We start from the raw sequence: 19,968 nt of genomic DNA on the forward strand, positions 1-19,968 counted from the left end.
GGGGTTAGAGAAAGACTGTCATTAGAAGGGATCGGCGCCCGGTGTGACGATGTCAGCTCTGCTTTCGCAGAAGCACACGACAGGTGTGTAGGGTCAGTCCAGCGCGAAAGAGAGAGAGAGAGAGAGAGAGAGAGAGAGAGAGAGAGAGAGAGAGAGAGAGAGAGAGAGGGGGGGGGGGGGGGGGGGAAGGGGGGGGGCTCGATGCCCCGAACCGCTCCTCACTCCTTTACCTGTAAAATTTCTTGTTTCTTTATGTTCGCGTACAACTCCCATGTTGTAGCGTTCGCACTGTAAAATGCGGGAAAACATATAATTCTTAGTAACCCAGGGTTCGTATATAATGAAATTAATTCACAAGTCTGGGTTAGACTTCTGTTGTAGTGCTAAATTTGTTTCAGCTACTTAAAGGTAATGTGTTTGCCTGTATTGGTTGTCTCGCTTAACTTTCTTACAACCAGTCAGTAAATCTGTGCATCACCTATCTGTAATCATACTGATCTGGATTTGTCGGCTGTTAAGTAACGGGCGTTCTCAAATGCACTGCTTGTCTAGTCGCTGCCGACCTTATCCTTGAGGACTTCAAATGGTTCAAATGGCTCTGAGCCCTATGGGACTTAACATCTGTGGTCATCAGTCCCCTAGAACTTAGAACTACTTAAACCTAACTAACCTAAGGACATCACGCACATCCATGCCCGAGGCAGGATTCGAACCTGCGACCGTAGCGGTCACGCGGTTCTAGACTGAAGCGCTAGAACCGCACGGCCACACCGGCCGGCCCTTGAGGACTCCGTGATTACCTTAACATTAGCACAGAATCGAATTTTTGTTCGAGAACTTCTTAGACCATACTTTAAGTATGGCCTAAGAAACTTTAGATCAAAAATTCAGATGTCAGTGCCAGTAGAGAAATTTAATCATTTTTGGTAAACGTAAGCAATTTTTTTGAGGTGTTTGCTTGTGAGACCACTATGGGGGAGGGGAGCTGGGAGTGTGGAAGTGAGAGATGAGATAGATTGTTCGAAATGACTTTGTACCACTGTAACAAATCATAAACCACAAACCTCATTGCAGAAAAAAACAAATATACACTCTGACAGTTGCCGTTACTATCGCTTGCCAATAGAATTGTCAAAAAGCCCTATAAAACTCTATGAAGCCCTGACACATTTCCGCATTTGTTCGTAGTATTAAATTTTAGGTATTTTAATGTAGCATTTCGGGATCTAGATGAAACGGTGACTGTCTAAAGTAAGGTATTGTTAGGAACCATGTCTGAATATTAAGGTTTGAGGATATTTTTCTGCGTCTACAACGATAAGCATCTTTAATGTCATCATATAGTGAAGCCCAGGGTTGCTTTCATTTCCATGGGCTCCAGGCCGTTTGTGACGGAAGGCGCAAGTTGGTCCAGTCACTGATATGGTTGTGGGGTTGTGGAGTTCCTTAGTGTATTCCTGTAATACAGCGAAAAGTAATTGGTAGAAAGCCCTGCATTCGAAAAGTCGGTTGTAAGTATTCTGCATGGACGATGTTCAGGGCGAGAGTAAGTTTCCTACACAGTTGGGCAATTGTCATTGTGAAATTTATGCTAAATCACAGGTTTTTGGAAAAATAATACGTATTATCCCGTCATCATTATCAGCGACGTGTTTTAATAAACTATTTATTGAACGCCACGAATAGAACTGTTCTTAGAGGTGAAAATGAGAGGTGAGGTTGTGTAAGGTGGCAACAAGCACTCATCCACATACTTTGCCGTGATCTACAAACACAATTTGATATCATGTGATACGTTGTACATCGTGTAGTGTCGGCAGACTTGCCAACACTACGCACACAAATTGAAAGAGGCGGCCACGATGCACGCGCTAACTCACGCAGGCGGGCGTTAGGTCTGAAACAGGATACGTAATGAATGCTATAAAGAAAAGTACGTAGCTGCTGGAATACTTAACTTTAATCCATCATTTGTATACAGCGTTCTTGATGATACAAGTGAGACTCTCTCTAGATAAATGCAATATAATGCTAATGGCGCCTTGCTAGGTCGTAGCCATGGACTTTGCTGAAGGCTATTCTATCTATCTCTCGGCAAATGAGAGAAAGGCTTCGTCAGTGTAGTCGCTAGCGAAGTCGTCCGTACAACTGGGGCGAGTGCTTGTCCGTATCTCGAGACCTGCCTTGTGGTGGCGCTCGGTCTGCGATCACTGACAGTGCCGACACGAGGGTCCGACATGTACTAATGGACCGCGGCCGATTTAAAGCTACCACCTAGCAAGTGTGGTGTCTGGCGGTGACACCACACATCGTATATATGTATATATAAAGGAGACTGACATTGTCACGTACGCCTTGTAAATAAAGTGCCAAGATGGACAGTCTGGGCACCTGAGCGCGACGACACAAGACAGGGGTGGCCGGCCGCTATTGTAGTAGGGCCAGAAGGATAACCGGGTAATACTCTCTAACTCTGCAAATATTGGACGCAGGTGAGAGGAACGAAGCAGCAGCACCTCGGGAACCACGCAGGCTGGTTTATTTCCAAGGATTTTTACTCAGAAGCGTACCATTGTAAGAGTATAGGGTCTTCCTCGCAAACGTTCCGCACTGGACGACAAAAGACTATAATATGGTTGGTCGGCGTTCGGAAGAATCTGTAGAGGGAGAATACTCCGTGGTTTCGGGAATATGATTCGGTTTTGGAATGAAGAGGATGGGGAGCCGAGCCTTGCTGGGAAGCCAACAGTGGAGAGACGAAGTCTTCCGTTGTGAGCGCCCGTGTGTGACGGCCGTTCAGTATCAACTTTGTTGGTACAAACAGTCTTGCTGTCTTTGCTCTCAGGAGAGTTTGCAGTTAGAACAGTTAGGCACTGTACTGTTGCGAAAATATAAGATTCAGGACTTCACCTCAGGGTTGGAAGTCGTCGTTGAGTACGTAGCGTCAAGTAATTGAGAGCACTACTTCTGCCTATACTTACGTTGAGACGTTATCTGAACTCCCTTCTTGTGGCTGGGAGTTCGTGTTTCTGGTCTGTAGAACACAGAGAGGAGAAGACAGTATTAGAGTATAGTAGTCAGAGGTCCGCCTTCTGCCGTCCTAGTGTTTGAAAGAGTTTGTGGCTGGAATTCTTCCATCGTCGCAGACGTACGAGAACCATCACTTCGACGCACTGGACGCAGTACATTTGCTGATATCGCAGATTGCTTCGGCTTATTGAGGTTGTAAAAGCTAAACATCTGTGACAAAGTTAATTTCCACTGAGGTTCCACACGATTGTAGATAATCTTGAAACAAGTGTCTTCTAGTGTTTGGTACGTAGATGTCAGTCATTCTGCGTTATTGATATTAGTTCGCGCAGTCATAAGGGGCAGAGCTGGACAATTGATTACTAATTTTAGTTAGGAAATAAAGACAATTGTACTCAAAAGGTCGATTTTAATCCATAAAATTTATATTGAATAGCAGCGTTTATCATGTAGTAGTATTAGTTGCCTTCATCATTCATGTATGTTTAAAATGTAATTTAAATGTTAAAAAAGAGCGTTAAGAGATCCTAAGATCTGCTTCAGGGGGATAGTCAGACAGGGCCATCGTTTTAGCGTTCGTTATTTTCCGTTGCGCACACTCATTTTACACCCGCCTGGAGTAGCGTCTTGAAGTTGGGATGGGGGTGATGCGGGCTAGAAATTTACATCATGCTTCGGTGAATAGGGAAAGGTCATTCACCTAGCACATGGCAACGAAAAAAAAAACGAAGATATCTGCTTAAAGCAAAAGTCTGAGAAATGGGTCGCTCGATACAGCTTTAATCATTAGAGTGGAGAATGAAAGGTAAAAAAGGAAAAATACTTCTTCCGCCAGTACGACGAGGGCCAAGATAAAAAATAGAACTGGGACGTTTAGAGTATGTGGTAATTAACTCTCCTTTGTTTTACGCACCAGACGTTACTTGTTCACTTAAATGTCGGATGCTGAGCAAGCGGATCTAAGGAGCTTCTGGTTTCTTATGTCCACAGACATGATGCTCGCTGCTTCCCTTGTGTTTCTGTTGGCGGCGGCGTCGTGCCAGGGGTACGTGGTTGGCTACGCCCACTTCAGGTCGTCCGTCGCCGTCCAGGGACGATCGGGGGTCGCGCCAGTCGCTGCTCCCACAGTTCCACCGCCAAAGGCGCCGTGGACGCCATTTTCTTCGCGGAACAGCATCGGCAGTAATAAAGCAGCGACGACAACTGGGACTGCAACTACCACCACCACGACCGCTCCTTTAAATACTATTATCGCCAGTGCTGTTACTACACCCCGAGTCTCCACTACAACGTCAGCCAAGGCAGTGACAATGAAGGCCCCACGCGCCACCGGCGAGGTGGACTCCGGGGTCGCCACGGTAGCGGCGACGCTCCGGAGGCACCTTCCAGCCAATGAGAACGCTGTGCTGTCGCCCCTGAGCATCGCGTCAGTGTTGGCAGCCCTGCAGATGGGCGCGCGTGGGAACACCGCAAGACAAATAGCTTCGTTCCTTGCCCAGGGCACGTCCTCCGACTGGATATACTGGAACAAGATGGGCGAGGCTCTCCGTGCCATCAACGCATCCAAGGTGAGTGAACTATGCCTTTAAATCCTGTCCACCCCACTGAAGAAATTCTCCCTGCCTGCTTCCCGAACCTTAAGACACGTTTGAGTCTTCAGTGTCTTGTTTCTGTTTAGTTTATAAAAGCTGTGTATCCTGGTAGAGTTAACCCCAAGCAGCCAGCTTTAGTCCACAGGGTCATTTCAAGGGGCTTCAACTGGCTGTGATGTAAACGGCCATGCTAGGACGGGTACAAAGTTTTCGGTCAGATCACCTAGGTTAAGCAGCGTTGGGCGTGGACACTACTTGGACTGATAAGGGTGACTCTCCGGGCATGCCACGTGCTGTCGACAATTTTTCCCTTTGCCTTTAGAAGGGGATACCCTTCCTGAGAAAGTTAAGATTATGGTCTATCGCTGTGATGTGAAGCCGTACATCCCACCTCCTATGCGGTGTTTTAAGTGCTTGCGTTTTGGCCACATGTCTTCTCGCTGTTCCCAGGACCCTCTCTGTGGTGACTGTGGACGTCCACTCCATGAGGGGAGTCCCCGTGTTCCCCCTCCTGTATGTGTAAATTGTCATGGTAGTCATTCTCCACGTTCACCAGATTGCCCAGTCTATAAGAAAGAAAAAAAGATACAGGAGTATAAGTCCCTTCATCGTTTAAGCTACACAGAGGCCCGTAAGAAATACGCACGATTGCACCCTGTGTCCATGACATCTAGTTACGCCTTGGTTACATCTTCATCCCTTCCTCCCCCTTCCTTACCCCCATCCCGGACCCCTCTCCTTCCCCCCTCCCCTGCGGCTCCCACACCTTCTCCTCTGGGCGCTGCTCCCCCTCCCCAGCCGGAGAAGTGTCCCACTCCTTCGGCGTCTGCCGGTCAAGGGCGCCTCTCCCGGGATGCCCCTTCCCGGCACCTTCCAGGTCAAAGGTCTGCTGCAGCGCGGCGACCGCGAGAGCCGCGGTCTATCGGCCCCCAGGTCGCCCGGTCTCTTTCTGTTCCTGATCTTGCTGCAGCTGGCTCCATTATGCCACACAGCCCTCCTCGATCTCAGCCTGAAAAGAAGAAGAAACATAAGTCCCGGGACAAAGAGCCTCTGGTGTCACCGGAGGTCCCTTCCCCGACTTCACAACCGGATTCTGACCTGTCGTTTATGGATGTCGCCCCCTCCTTGTCGGTGACGGGTGGGGACCCGGCGGTATGACTGGATTTAGCGTGTTCAGCCCTCATTTAAACCATCGTTCTGTGGTTCTCCAATGGAATTGTAATGGCTACTATCGTCACCTTCCGGAATTGAAATCCCTTCTTTCGTCCTACTCAGCAGCTTGTGTGGTTCTCCAGGAATCTCAGTTTACTGATGCTCACTCACCGACCCTCCGTGGGTTCCGTGTTTTCTGTCGAAATCGGGTCGGACCCTTGCGGGCTTCTGGTGGCGTTTGTACGTTGGTCCGTACAGACATTGCTAGCACGTGGATTCCTCTCCAAACTACATTGGAAGCGGTTGCTGTTAGGGTCCACTTAGACTCTGCAGTCACAGTATGCAATCTTTATCTCCCTCCTGACAGGACTCTTACACCTGCTGCCTTAACCACCCTTCTTCAGCAACTTCCTCCTCCCTTCCTCCTCCTTGGGGATTTTAATGCTCATCATCCTTTGTGGGGCAGTGCCTTTCCATCTAGACGAGGTCTTCTTATAGACCAATTTATTGCAGACCACGACCTGTGCCTTCTTAATGATGGCTCCCCTACTCATTTCAGTGCTGGTCATGGTACCTTTTCTGCCATTGATCTTTCTCTTTCTTCTCCCTCTCTCCTCCCTTCATTACACTGGTCGCCACACGACGACCTTTGTGATAGTGACCATTTCCCGTTGATTATCACGCTCCCTTCCCGCTCCCCGATGGACAGGTTACCTCGTTGGTCTTTCCACCGCGCCGATTGGCCTCTATATACTGCACAGGTCGAGTTTTCTCCCTCTTTGTCGGGTTGTATTGATGACGTCCTCCGTGACGTGTCTGACGCGATTGTTCGCGCTGCTAACCTTGCTGTCCCGCGCTCATCTGGACAATTTCGTCGTCGGCAAGTCCCGTGGTGGAGTACGGCCATTGCCATTGCCATCCGTGATCGCCGTCGAGCTTTGCAACACTTTAAGAGGCACCCATCTGTAGCCAGCCTTTCTACCTTTAAGCGCCTTCGCGCTAAAGCCCGTTATTTAATCAAACAGAGCAAGCGGATATGTTGGGAACGATTCGTTTCTTCCCTTGGTTCCACTGTCCCTCTGTCACGGGTATGGGCTACACTTCGCTCTCTCCAAGGTTGCCATCGGCAGTCCACCCTCCCAGGCCTTCACCTCCCAGATGGCATTTGTGCGGACCCATTAGTTCTCGCAGAACATCTTGCGACCCATTTTGCAGTGGCATCAGCGTCGGCCTCCTATCCAGCTGCTTTCCTTCATCAAAAACAGCAGGCTGAAGCTGTCACCTTATGTTTCACCACTTGTGAGTCAGAATCTTACAACGAACCTTTCACTGAATGGGAATTTCTTTCTGCTCTATCTTCTTCTCACGATACGGCCCCTGGCCCTGATTCCATTCATAACCAGCTGCTTCAACATCTCAGTGCTCCACAACGGCACCATCTTCTTCGAGTGTTTAACCGTATCTGGCTCCAGGGTGACTTCCGTTCTCAGTGGAGGGATAGCATTGTGGTTCCTGTCCTTAAGCCTGGTCAGAACTCCCTATCTGTTGACAGCTATCGGCCAATTAGTTTGACCAATGTTGGTTGTAAGTTACTTGAACGGCTGGTAGCCCGTCGGCTCACTTGGGTCCTCGAATATCGGGATCTATTGTCCCCTTACCAGTGTGGCTTTCGAGAGGGACGATCTCCAATCGATCATTTACTTCGCTTGGAATCCGCAGTTCGGCAGGCTTTTTCCCAGCGCCGCCATTTGGTTGCAGTGTTTTTTGACCTTCGCAAGGCCTATGACACGGCCTGGCGCCATCACATCTTACTAACCCTTCATCAGTGGGGTCTTCGGGACCCACTCCCGATTTTTATCCGCCAGTTCCTGATCCATCGGTCATTCAGAGTTCGAGTTGGTACTGCTTTTAGTTCTCCACGGACCCAGGAGACGGGCATCCCACAGGGTTCTGTCTTGAGTGTCCTTCTTTTCCTCATTGCTATCGATGGACTTGTGGCCTCTGTCGGTCCCTTGGTCGCCCCTGCCCTGTATGTGGATGATTTCTGCATTTGGGTTAGTTCCTCCTCGATGACATCTGCAGAACGGCAGCTCCAGGTGGCTATACGGCGTGCCTCTGCATGGACCCTCTCACACGGGTTTCAATTCTCTCCTTTAAAATCGCGGGTGGTCCACTTCTGTCGCCGTACTACGGTCCACCCTGATTCAGAGCTCTATCTCGCTGCACAAAGATTGCCTGTGGTTCCACAGTTTCGTTTCCTAGGTCTTCTTTTCGACAACAAGCTCACTTGGCTGCCCCATATCAGACTCCTGAAGGTAGGATGTTTCCGTAAACTCAATGTCCTTCGCTTCCTTGCCCACTCCTCTTGGGGTGCGGACCGTTCCCTCCTCCTCCGCCTTTATCGTGCTCTAGTTCTGTCACGTTTGGACTACGGTTGTCAAGTTTATGGTTCAGCTGCTCCTTCCACGCTGCACGTGCTGGATCCGGTCCACCATCGTGGTATCCGTTTGGCCACTGGTGCCTTCCCTACTAGCCCTGTTGATAGTCTCCTGGTTGAAGCTGGGATCCCCCCCCTTTCTGTTCGGCGGTCCCAGCTTCTGGTGTCTTATGCCCTTACTATCCGTTCTTCTCCCGCTCATCCTTCCTATTCTATCCTATTCCCAGACCATGGACGTCGCCCGCCTGACTCCCGCCCTCGGGCGGGTTTACCGGTTGGACTGCGCCTTGCGTCTCTTAACCGTGATTTTCGGCTTCCTTCTTTGTCCTGTCTTCCTCGCTCCCTCCCCTCCACCCCTCCTTGGTTAGTTCCTCGGCCTCGAATTCGGATGGATCTCCGCCGCGGTCCGAAAGATTCCATCCCCCCGGTGGTGTTCCGTTCCTTTTTCCGCCAAATTTTATGGGAGTTTCGGGATGCTGTTGTTTCTTACACTGATGGCTCTAAATCTGCTGATCATGTTGGGTATGCCTTCACGTCCTTTGTTGGAACGGAAAATCATCTACTGCCACCCTCATGTGGGGTGTTTACTGCGGAATTGATGGCAATTTCCCGGGCCCTTACCTTTATTAAACAATCCCAACACAACCGCGTTTTGTTATGTACGGACTCGATGAGTGGCCTTCTTGCTATTGACCGGTGTTTTTCGCGCCATCCCTTGGTCTCTGCCATCCATGACCATCTCGCTGATCTTCACCGTGCTGCTTGTTCCATTGACTTCCTATGGGTCCCGGGCCATGTGGATATCCCGGGTAATGAGCTCGCTGATCGTTTGGCTGGGGGAGCAGTTACTTACCCCCCGTTTTCTGTAACCCCTCCTGCAGCGGATTTACGGCTTCACATCAAATCCCACTTTGCACAGTCATGGGCCAATTCTTGGGAGGCTACTCCACTGTCTAATAAACTTCGTGTCATTAAGGTGAATCCAGGCCCATGGCGTTCTTCCTTTCGCCTCTCCCGCAAGGACTCGACCACACTGTGTCGTCTCCGCATTGGCCATACCAGGCTGACCCATGGATTCCTTTTGCGTGATGAGCCACCCCCGCTATGTGGTTGTGGAGCCTTCCAGTCAGTGGCCCACATTTTGGTTGAATGCCCCCTTCTTTTGGCTCTGCGTGCTAAGTACAGACTCCCCCACACTTTACCTTTGATGTTGGCTGACGATTCCCGGATGGTCTCTCTGGTTCTAGGTTTCCTCCGGGAGAGTGGTCTTTATTCTCAGTTTTAAAGTTTTTAATCTCCCTCTGGTGTTGGGGCAGGGCGGTGTGTGTTTGGATGTCTCCCACTGTAGGCAATGTTCAGAGATTCCCGATTCACCTCCCTGACCGGAATCCTCTTTTCTTTCCCTTTTACTCTGTTTTTACCCCTTCTTTTTAAGGCTTGGTTAGTTTTTCTATTCCCATCCGTACTTTCTGCATTATAGCAGTTGTACCTTTTAAGTCACAGGTGGTCTTGCCTATGCTGCTTCAGCATAGTGTTGGGTTCGTTCTCTTGCCAACTTCCCTCATTTGTTTTTACTATTGACAACGTGACTGCCCTTTTACGTTTCCCCTTTTATTGTTCTGACTTTTCTGAGATGTCCCGTTAGCAGAATGGAGTCGATTTGAAACAAGGGACTGATGACCTTGCTGTTTGGTCCCTTTACGGCAGAAGGGACAAGAGTGTATTATTGAGTGAGGGCACCCCCCACAGTGTTGATGATGATTGGTCTGTCCGGAATGTGACGTTAACCTCTGCGGAGGACAGAACTGTAAGCTATGGGCAGGCGCCAAGATTCACTCTGTTCCCTATCTCCGCCACACACCATTGCGGTCGTCCGCACTTAATATGCACAATTACCCGTACAACTATCATCTATCATACTTCACTAAGGAAACGTTTTTTTTTTTCAGTGAATGTATTGATAGCCAGGAAAATAACATAATGGTGGTGGACGTTTCATTGCAGCAAGTCACCGCGTAACCGGAAGGTCGCAAATTGTGACATGTCAGTGACCATGATCCTAGTCTAGGTCAGGCTTACCAACTTTTGACAGCAAAGAACACTCAATGTTCAAGCTATAGTGATAGAAAATGCTGTATAACGCTGGGTGGCACTGCAGCAACTATAAATATTAGTCACGGCTGACAACACCGCACTGTACGTCATATGGCACAAATTCACACTCCTGCATACCGTCATACTCCGATCACATTTCTGACAAAAGTCACTAATTCCAGATGAACTAAGCCTTGACCGAGGGTGTGATTCGCTGCTCAGTCCTTTAGTACCCGAACAACCAGTTCCTGTGCAGGATGGACGCACAAGTACGTGACCCCAAAATTGTAACAAGGTCGTTTTGGTCTACGTAAACAGCTTAATCTGCGCGTTCAGAAAGCCAGCACCATTCTGAGTACATCAGTCACAAAAGATGGGTGATCAATGGAATCATTCTCATTACGCAAGCTAAAGAAATTTTGAACAGTCAATAGGAAGGTTATGCAGACCCTCTTTCGGGGCGAAATAAGCATTGTCTCGGAGCACTTACTTCACTTCAGAAGAGACTTCTCCACAAGGGCGTTATCGTTAGAGCTCCGAAAAATTTCTTGCGCGGTATAGTGAATAAGTAGTTACACGTTCTCTCAAATGCGGATTTTCAGTGTTCTATCCGGGTACTATTGTTAAGAGATAAACAATGAAGGGTTTCGCTTAGCCCTTGTCCTGGGGACCATACGTATACAGATCTGGAGTACGCGCATACTGAAGCTACCCTACAGTATAGGGTCAAAATGTAAACATTACACGTTTCCTCCAGGGTGGTTCTTCAGCGTTAGGTGTGGTCTTGGGTGGATCTTACACGGTTTGTAAAATCACGTTATTCGTGAGCGGTTCCTGAGCAAACCGTGAAAAACACCGATCTTTAGGTATGTAGTTCTTGTTGTGGTCTTCAGTCCTGAGACTGGTTTGATGCAGCTCTCCATGCTACTCTATCCTGTGCAAGCTTCATCTCCCAGTACCTACTGCAGCCTACATTCTTCTGAATCTGCTTAGTGTATTCATATCTTGGTCTCCGTTTACGATTTTTACCCTCCACCCTGCCCTCCAATACTAAATTGGTGATCCCTTGATGCCTCAGAACATGTCCTACCAACCGAACCCTTCTTCTAGTCAAGTTGTGCCACATACTTCTCTTCTCCCCAATTCTATTCAATACCACCTAATTAGTTATATGATCTACCCATCTAATCTTCAGCATTCTTCTGTAGCACCACATTTCGAAAGCTTCTATTCTCTTCTTGTCCAAACTATTTATCGCCCATGTTTCACTTCCATACATGGCTACACTCCATACAAATACTTCCAGGAACGACTTCCTGACACTTAAATCAATACTCGATGTTAACAAATTTTTCTTCAGAAACGCTTTCCTTGCCATTGCCAGTCTACATTTTATATCCTCTCTACTTCGACCATCATCAGTTACTTTGCTCCCCAAATAGCAAAACTCCTTTACTACTTTAAGTGTCTCATTTCCTAATCTGATTCCCTCAGCATCACCCGACTTAATTCGACTACATTCCATTATCGTCGTTTTGCTTTTGTTGATGTTCATCTTATATCCTCCTTTCAAGACACTGTCCATTCCGTTCAAATGCTCTTCCAAGTCCTTTGCTGTCTCTGACAAAATTACAATGCCATTGGCGAACCTAAAAGTTTTTATTTCTTCTCCATGGATTTTAATACCTACTCCGAACTTTTCTTTTGTTTCCTTTACTGCTTGGTCAATATACAGATCGAATAACATCGGGGAGAGGCTACAACCCTGTCTCACTCCCTTCCCAACCACTGCTTCCCTTTCATGCCCCTCGACTCTTATAACTGCCATCTGGTTTCTGTACAAATTGTAAATAGCCTTTCGCTCCCTGTATTTTACCCCTGCCACCTTCAGAATTTGAAAGAGAGTATTCCAGTTAACGTTGTCAGAAGCTTTCTCTAAGTCTACAAATGCTAGAAACGTAGGTTTGCCTTTCCTTAATCTTTCTTCTAAGATAAGTCGTAGGGTCAGTATTGCGTAACGTGTTCCAACATTTCTACGGAATCCCAACTGATCTTCCCCGAGGTCGGCTTCTGCCAGTTTTTCCATTCGTCTGTAAAGAATTCGCGTTAGTATTTTGCAGCTGTGGCTTACTAAACTGATAGTCCTGTAATTTTCACATCTGTCATCACCTACTATCTTTGGTATTGGAATTATTATATTCTTCTTAAAGTCTGAGGGAATTTCGCCTGTCTCGTATATCTTGCTCACCAGATGCCAGAGTTTTGTCAAGACTGGCTCTGCCAAGCCTATCAGTAGTTCTAATGGAATGTTGTCTACTCCCGGGGCCTTGTTTCCACTTAGATCTTTCAGTGCTCTGTCAAACTCTTCACGCAGTATCATATCTCCCATTTCATCTTTATCTACCTTCTCTTCCATTTCCATAATATTGTCCTCAAGAACATCGCCTCTGTATAGGCCCTCTATATACTCCTTCCACCTTTCTGCTTTCCCTTCTTTGCTTACATCTAGGTTTCCATCTGAGCTCTTGATATTCATACAAGTGGTTCTATTTTCTCCAAAGGTCTCTTTAATTTTCCTGTAGGCAGTATCTGTCTTACCCCTAGTGAGATAAGCCTCTACATCCTTACATTTGTCCTCTATCCATCCCTGCTTAGCCATTTTCCCGTTCCTGTTGATCTCATTTCTGAGACGTTTGTATTCCTTTTTGCCTGCTTCATTTACTGCATTTTTGTATTTTCTCCTTTCATCAATTAAATTCAATATTTCTTCTGTTACCCATGGATTTCTACTAGCGCTCGCCTTGTTACCTACTTGATTGTCTGCTGCCTTCACTATTTCATCCCTGAAAGCTACCCATTCGTCTTCTACTGTATTTCGTTCCCCCATTCCTGTCAATTGTTCCCTTATGCTCTCCCTGAAACTCTGTACAGCCTCTGTTTCTTTCAGTTTATCCAGGTACCATCTCCTTAAATTCCCACCTTTTAGGTATGAGAAGTATGGCAGATCGTTGAAATGGTTACCATATGTACTTAAGATGATACTGTCGAGGTACTTCGAAAGTTGTTTAGATATAATTTTTACGGATATAGAGGCTCAATTTTACCGTACTTCTGCACTTAATTCCCGGTCTGAAGCATAAATGTAATTTTCACTGTCGTAGTGAACACGTGCAATGGTTATGGGGTCATCCCAAACGTTCTACGATCACCAAACTGTTTTTAGTCAGCATTTTTTTTTTCACCAATAAAACTTAAAATGCGCTCTGTCTGTGAATGGGCACCTCACGCCTATACAAATGTCCCAATGTGGCACTGCTGTGACAAAACGAGCTAAAAGTGGTCTTAACATGCCCGAAAACTTAAAACGACTGCCAAAAATTATGTACAAACGGAAGGACTGCAAATTCAGTAAAGTATTTCTAATAACGTTTTCACTCAATTGAGGGAGGTAGAACGTCAAACGGGCTGACTTGGAGCAGGAGAGGCACCACAGGACATTTTAATTTCCACTGTCTATAGTTTCACAAATTCATAAAACTTTGTCAGCATGACCAGGAATGATTCAGGAATCACACCAACAGCAGTGGACACTCGTAGCAGTAAAAGTTCAAAAACATAACAAAATATTTTTTTTGCACTTGGTATTGGCTGCATGTGTTGCTACAGGTACACTTTCCATCAGTAAGAGAGGTTCTTCGATGAAGTTTCCACAGCATACAAACCATACTTACAGGTGTATGAAACTCTAGAATTTATGGAAAAAATGATCTGTTAGATTTTTAGCTTCATGTTTAGAAAAACTCAAATTTTATAGTTAATTACCTCAATAGAACTAATGAGGAGGTATTGAATAGAATTGGGGAGAAGAGAAGTTTGTGGCACAACTTGAGTAGAAGAAGGGATCGGTTGGTAGGACATGTTCTGAGGCATCAAGGGATCACCAATTTAGTATTGGAGGGTAGCGTGGAGGGTAGAAATCGTAGAGGGAGGCCACGAGATGAATACACTAAACAGATTCAGAAGGATGTAGGTTGCAGTAGGTACTGGGAGATGAAGCAGCTTGCACAGGATAGAGTAGCATGGAGAGCTGCATCAAACCAGTCTCAGGACTGAAGACCGCAACACCACCACCTCAATTTTACCACAGTTTTTAATAGATTTGGAAAATTCTGTTTGTTTGAACTTCCACAGTTGTAAGTGTGAATCCTGAATCCTTCTAGGTCATGCTGACAGTTTTGTGAATTTATTTGTAAAAGTAGACAGTGGAAATTAAAATGTCCTGTGGTGCCTCTCCTGCTCAAAGTCGGCTCCTTTGACGTCATAATTCCCTCAAGACAAATCGTAAGCCGGTTGTTTCCATGAAAATCGATCAATAGGCAGAAGCATCCAGAAAAAATATGATGCTAACGATTTTGTGTCAAACTTGTGTGTTCTTATTTGTTGTTTGTGTCAGTGTACCTAAATGCTTCTAACTATATAATCTGTAAAAACTTTACTGATCTGTAAAATTAGCTTTACTGAAGCAGCGTAGCCTGCTACAGCACATAAAAGAAGGAAACTAGCGGAAAATGCTCCAGTCGCAGCACAAAAAGTTTTTCTTGAACGTGGAATGAGGTTTGGGGCAGCTGGTTCCTCACTTTCGCCAGTCTTTGTAACAGTATTATATTTGTCTTTTTCGTGGTACGATAGAATCATTTTTCCGCTGATTATTTGCTTCAGTAATCCAGGCTTCATTAGATGTCGACGCACACAGCGCGAGAAAGTTTTGTCTAGAACATATAGCTCTAAACCACATATGTCCAATAAGTATTTTTAGAAGCATTTTTTAATTTAATGTGACTGGTATAACGGATCTTTTACGTTGGGATAAATTTATTTTATTTTTTGTTAGATGTTTTCGTTAAATAGCTGAATAAATTATAATTAGGAATAATTTAATTAAGCAGAGTAGAAAAGATAAAATCGAAGAGATGTTCATTGGGCAGACATTGTCGTAATGTAACGTTATTGCGTTGTTCGGTTGTTAAAACAAGTCGCTTGTGTTCCGTTCTGCTGTTCGGTCGTGCGCGTATCTGAAAGGAATTAATTCGGGGACTAGAATGAACTTTCACATAATAGTTACGATTCGATGTTCCGAAAAAAGGGGTTAACGTCAGTGTTAAATTGAATTGTGGGCGACAGGATTAGTTTTGACAGATACGTGAAAACGGACGTAACGAAAGTTGTTCGCATATCATCCTTGATCGTGACTTTTTATTTAATTAACGATTGCGGGCTCATTAAAAGCTATTATCTCATGATTAGGATCAATCCCTCTTTCCTCCTAGATACTAATCATTCATTAACATTTACGTCATAAGAAAAAGGATTATTAATAAGTGATGTTAAATGACAATTACGTGTTATTCCGTTAGTGTGGAACCGAGGTAATATCTCTAAAATGACACTGATATATAATTCGTGTTAGATACTGATCTGAGATAGGAAGTAAATTGAAATTAGTGAACATTTGATACTGAGACTATAGAAGCATAAGCGCTTAACGTCTCTTCTCTAGAATGGCAAAATAGGTACGAACTTTAACTCAATAATCGACAATATGTATTGCAAAGACATTAGCATTTCATATTTATTTTGACGACGCGCTGTTAAACACAAGAACGTTGAGAGTCTGTACGAGTAATGACATTAAATCTAAAAACATAATTAATAACGGCGAACTCCGCTTTAACAGACTGTATTGCGTGTCGTCATCGGGCAATAACTGCTCAACCCTGGAGACTTGTGGTGGTGAAATTAGAAGTCGGGCATATAAAACAAACTTAAAATCCATTCTAGCTACAGTGGAGTCGGCACAGCACGACGTGGGCAGTTATACTGGTCTTCTTTCCATCGGTCCACCGATTTAAATAGTAAACATGAGCTCTGGCATAATTACAAACTGTTCAGTACCAGAACGTTCTCGGTTTCTCTAAAGCAAATTGTTGGTCTCCCTGCAGGCGGTGACGGCAAGCTTGGCGAACGCTGTCGTGCTGGACAAGGGGGTCTCTCTCAGTCCCATCTACGAGCAGACCGTGAGGAACGTCCTGAATTCGGAAGTGCTCGCCGTGGACTTCGCCGGCCACCCGACAGAGGCGACCACCTCCATCAACCAGTGGGTGTCGGACAAGACGCGCTCCAAGATCCCCAGGATGCTGGAGCAGCCCCTGGGTGCGGACACTGTGCTGGCCGTGGCCAGCGCCCTCTACTTCAACGGCGCCTGGAACGAGCAGTTCAAGGTCAACGCCACGCGCAGAGCGCGCTTCACAGTCAGCGAGACGGAGGCGTTCGAGGTCGACATGATGTTCCAGGAGTCATCCGCCCTCTTTGCCTATGACGAAGTAATCGGATGCCAGGTACGTTTCGACAAGCAATTGGATCTGGAAATAATCCTGTCCAGCACAACTCTGGTCAATCACATTAAACGCTGCTGTTTTACAATGCTTTCCTACGTTAGTTTACACTAAAACGTCATATTTTGGTCTTTACCGGAACAAGTATTGGCTTAGCTGGAGAAGTATCACATCTAGCAACATAGCTTTTCCCTGTGCGGTGGTATTTCACCACAGAGCGACGGAAATATAAAAATCTCACTGACAAGGTAACCTCCCCATCGCACCCCCCTCAGATTTAGTTATAAGTTGGCCTAGTGGATAGGCCTTGAAAAATTGAATACAGATCACTCGAGAAAACAGGAAGAAGTTGTGTGGAACTATGAAAAAATAAGCAAAATATACAAACTGAGTAGTCCATGTGCAAGATAGGCAACACAAGGATAGTGTGAGCTCAGGAGCGCCGTGGTCCCGTGGCTAGCGTGAGCAACTGCGGGACGAGAGGTCCTTGGTTCAAGTCTTCCCTGAAGTGAAAAATATTAATTTATTTTCAGACAATTATTTTGCGAAGCTGCACAGGTAAACAGAACAGTGTTGTTTACCTGATCGTGTGTAAATTATCAAAGTTCAGGCACTCACACATAATCAACATCGCTCTCCAAAATTCCAGGACATGTTCAGATATGCTTGGACATATGCAAGATTTGACGGTCTACACACGAAAAAATTGAAAACGTTAAATGTTTTGACAGACCACAGGGAAAACTGTGCGACTGTGAAACTGTTGCATTCATAGGTTGCAGTTTGACACTCTTACGTTTTCATCACTTTTTTGGGAGTGATTATCACATCCATAAGAAAACCTAAATCGGGCAAGGTAGAAGAATCTTTTTACCCCTTCGCCAGGTCTAAAAGTTAGGTGGGTCGGCAACATATTCCTGTCATGTGACACACCTGTTGTCACCAATGTCGTATAGAATACATCAGACGTGTTTTCCTGTGGAGGAATCGGTTGACCTATGATCTTGCGATCAAATGTTTTCGGTTCCCATTGGAGAGGCACGTCCTTTCGTCTACTAATCGCACTGTTTTGCGGTGCGGTGCGGTCGCAAAACGGACACTAAACTTATTACAGTGAACAGAGACGTCAACGAACGAACGGACAGATCATAACTTTGCGAAAATAAAAAAAGTAAGCTTTTCACTCGAGGGAAGACTTGAATCGAGGACCTCTCGTTCCGCAGCTGCTCATGCTAACCACGGGACCACGACGCTCCTGAGCTCACACTAACCTTGATGTTGCGTATCTTGCACATGGACTACTCAGTTTGTATATTTTGCTTATTTTTTTCATAGTTACACACAACTTCTTCCTGTTTTCTCGATTGATCTGTTTCAGTTTTTAAAGGCCTATCCACTGTGCCAGCTTATAACTAAATCTGAGGGGGGTGCGATGGGGAGGTTCCCTTGTGAGTCTTCTAACAGCAATACTCAACATGACTGGCTCAAGCTGTTATTGGTAGCTAGAAATCAGGTGCTAATTTCTCTACAAACAGCAAATCACTATAAACTTCAAAACAGTATTTACATTCCATCGCACTGTTCGTTGAGGGTATACCTATCTATAAATGAATCAAGAACTGGAATGATGAGTTGAGTGTTCTGTGGAAACATGGATTAATTCAATCCTCCCAGTTACCAATTCGTGACAAACTTGGAAAAACATGTAGCGTTAGTTATCCGCATTGCAATTGTTGATTGGTTTTAAACATTCGGCAGCAGGAATTGTAATCGTGTCGTCTTGCTAGTTACGCAGTAGTTCGTAACTACTGTTCCAGGTCTGTGAGAAATCCTCCACATGCTGGAAATGTCAGTACCAGAGCAGCAGCTTCGACTCACAGTGAGACCACGTGGTCATGGTGTGTTGAACGGCTGATAACACCGTAGCAACTCGCATTCTGCCTCCCTAAAACTTCAGATCTGTTCATATCCCGTGTCATACTATCTCCAGTCTTCAGTGCTGGATATAGCGACAGGAACGCTAAAGATAAAACTTAGGGTAGTATTGCAAATGAAATGTCATAGCTACATTATTATTCCAATTATTGTGCAGGGCGACATTTCACTCGTAGTTCTATCTAAACTGCATCTTCAGTTACCGTGTTGCTGTATTCAGCGGTACTGTGACCGTAAGAAGAGGGATATTTCTCAACAAGACCAACAAGTTAAATGTCGGACTAACGATCGTTTGCTGGGTACACACAAACGTACAACCAAAGCAGAAACTTAGGCAAACAGTCGGTATCACTAGAACGAAATAGAAACACGTAAGGTGGTTTACCACGAACCTTGTCAGCAAACCATGTTATTGATCGACTGGATATGAGGCAATATCAGATCCTTTCGAATTGTAGTTAATAAGTATACTTCGTTCTGTAAAGACAGTGCAGTGAGAAAGAAATTGCAGAGCCGATTTCTCAACTTCATGGCTCCATTAGCCTTGAGAAAGAAATTATAGAACCTATTTAACTTAACGGCATTCTTTGTAGGTCGCCACCGGTTCTCTGGCTTCCGATAAGAGTTCTCCATAACGTAATCTGCATTGTGCTGCAGAAAAGGAATTGCTACACGCCATCATATAACCGCGTAAAGTTTGAAACAGCTTGAAGTATCAAATTGACATTTTTCATGACACAATTCGTTGAAGTATCAACAGAAACAAAACAAGGATAATGGAATGCAGTCGAATTTTATCAGGTGATGCTGAGGAATTGGATTAGGAAATGAGACACTTAAAGTAGTAAATGAGCTTTGCTGTTTTGGAGACCAAAATAACTGATTATGGTTGAAGTAGAGGAGACATAAAATGTAGACTGGCAATGGCAAGGAAAGTGCTTCTGAAAAAGAGAAATTTGTTAACATCGAGTATAGAATTGTCAGGATGTCTTTTCAGAAAGAATTTGTACGGTGTGTAGCCATGTATGGAAGTGAAACATGGACGATAAATAGTTTGAGCAAGAAGAGAATAGAAGCTTTCGAAATGTGGTGCTACAGAAGAATGCTGAAGATGAGGTGGGTAGATCACATAACTAATGAGGAAGTACTGAACAGAATTGGGAGAAGAGGAATTTGTGGCACAACTTGACTAAAAGAAGGGATCGGTCAGTAGGACATGTTCTGAGGCATGAAGGGCTCGCCAGTTCAGTACTGGAGGGAAGCGTGGAGGGTAAAAATCGTAGAGGGAGACCAAGAGATGAATACACTGATTCAGAAGGACGTGGGTTGCAGTAGT

At 45.5% G+C, this 19,968-nt stretch overlaps 1 protein-coding gene across 2 annotated transcripts in view; it reads left to right on the forward strand.

The window, feature by feature from the left end:
- LOC124776588 (leukocyte elastase inhibitor-like) overlaps positions 1-19,968 on the forward strand; it is a 53,522-nt gene that overhangs the window by 23,793 nt on the left and 9,761 nt on the right. For both annotated transcript variants that reach the window (XM_047251648.1, XM_047251647.1), the window contains exons 2-3: positions 4,021-4,598; positions 16,305-16,700. In XM_047251648.1, coding sequence (XP_047107604.1) covers positions 4,023-4,598; positions 16,305-16,700 — 972 coding nt within the window. In that variant the 5' untranslated portion in view covers positions 4,021-4,022. The remainder of the gene's footprint in view (positions 1-4,020; positions 4,599-16,304; positions 16,701-19,968) is intronic.

This window comes from Schistocerca piceifrons, chromosome 2 (genome assembly GCF_021461385.2).
Source record: "Schistocerca piceifrons isolate TAMUIC-IGC-003096 chromosome 2, iqSchPice1.1, whole genome shotgun sequence".
NCBI lineage: Eukaryota > Metazoa > Arthropoda > Insecta > Orthoptera > Acrididae > Schistocerca > Schistocerca piceifrons.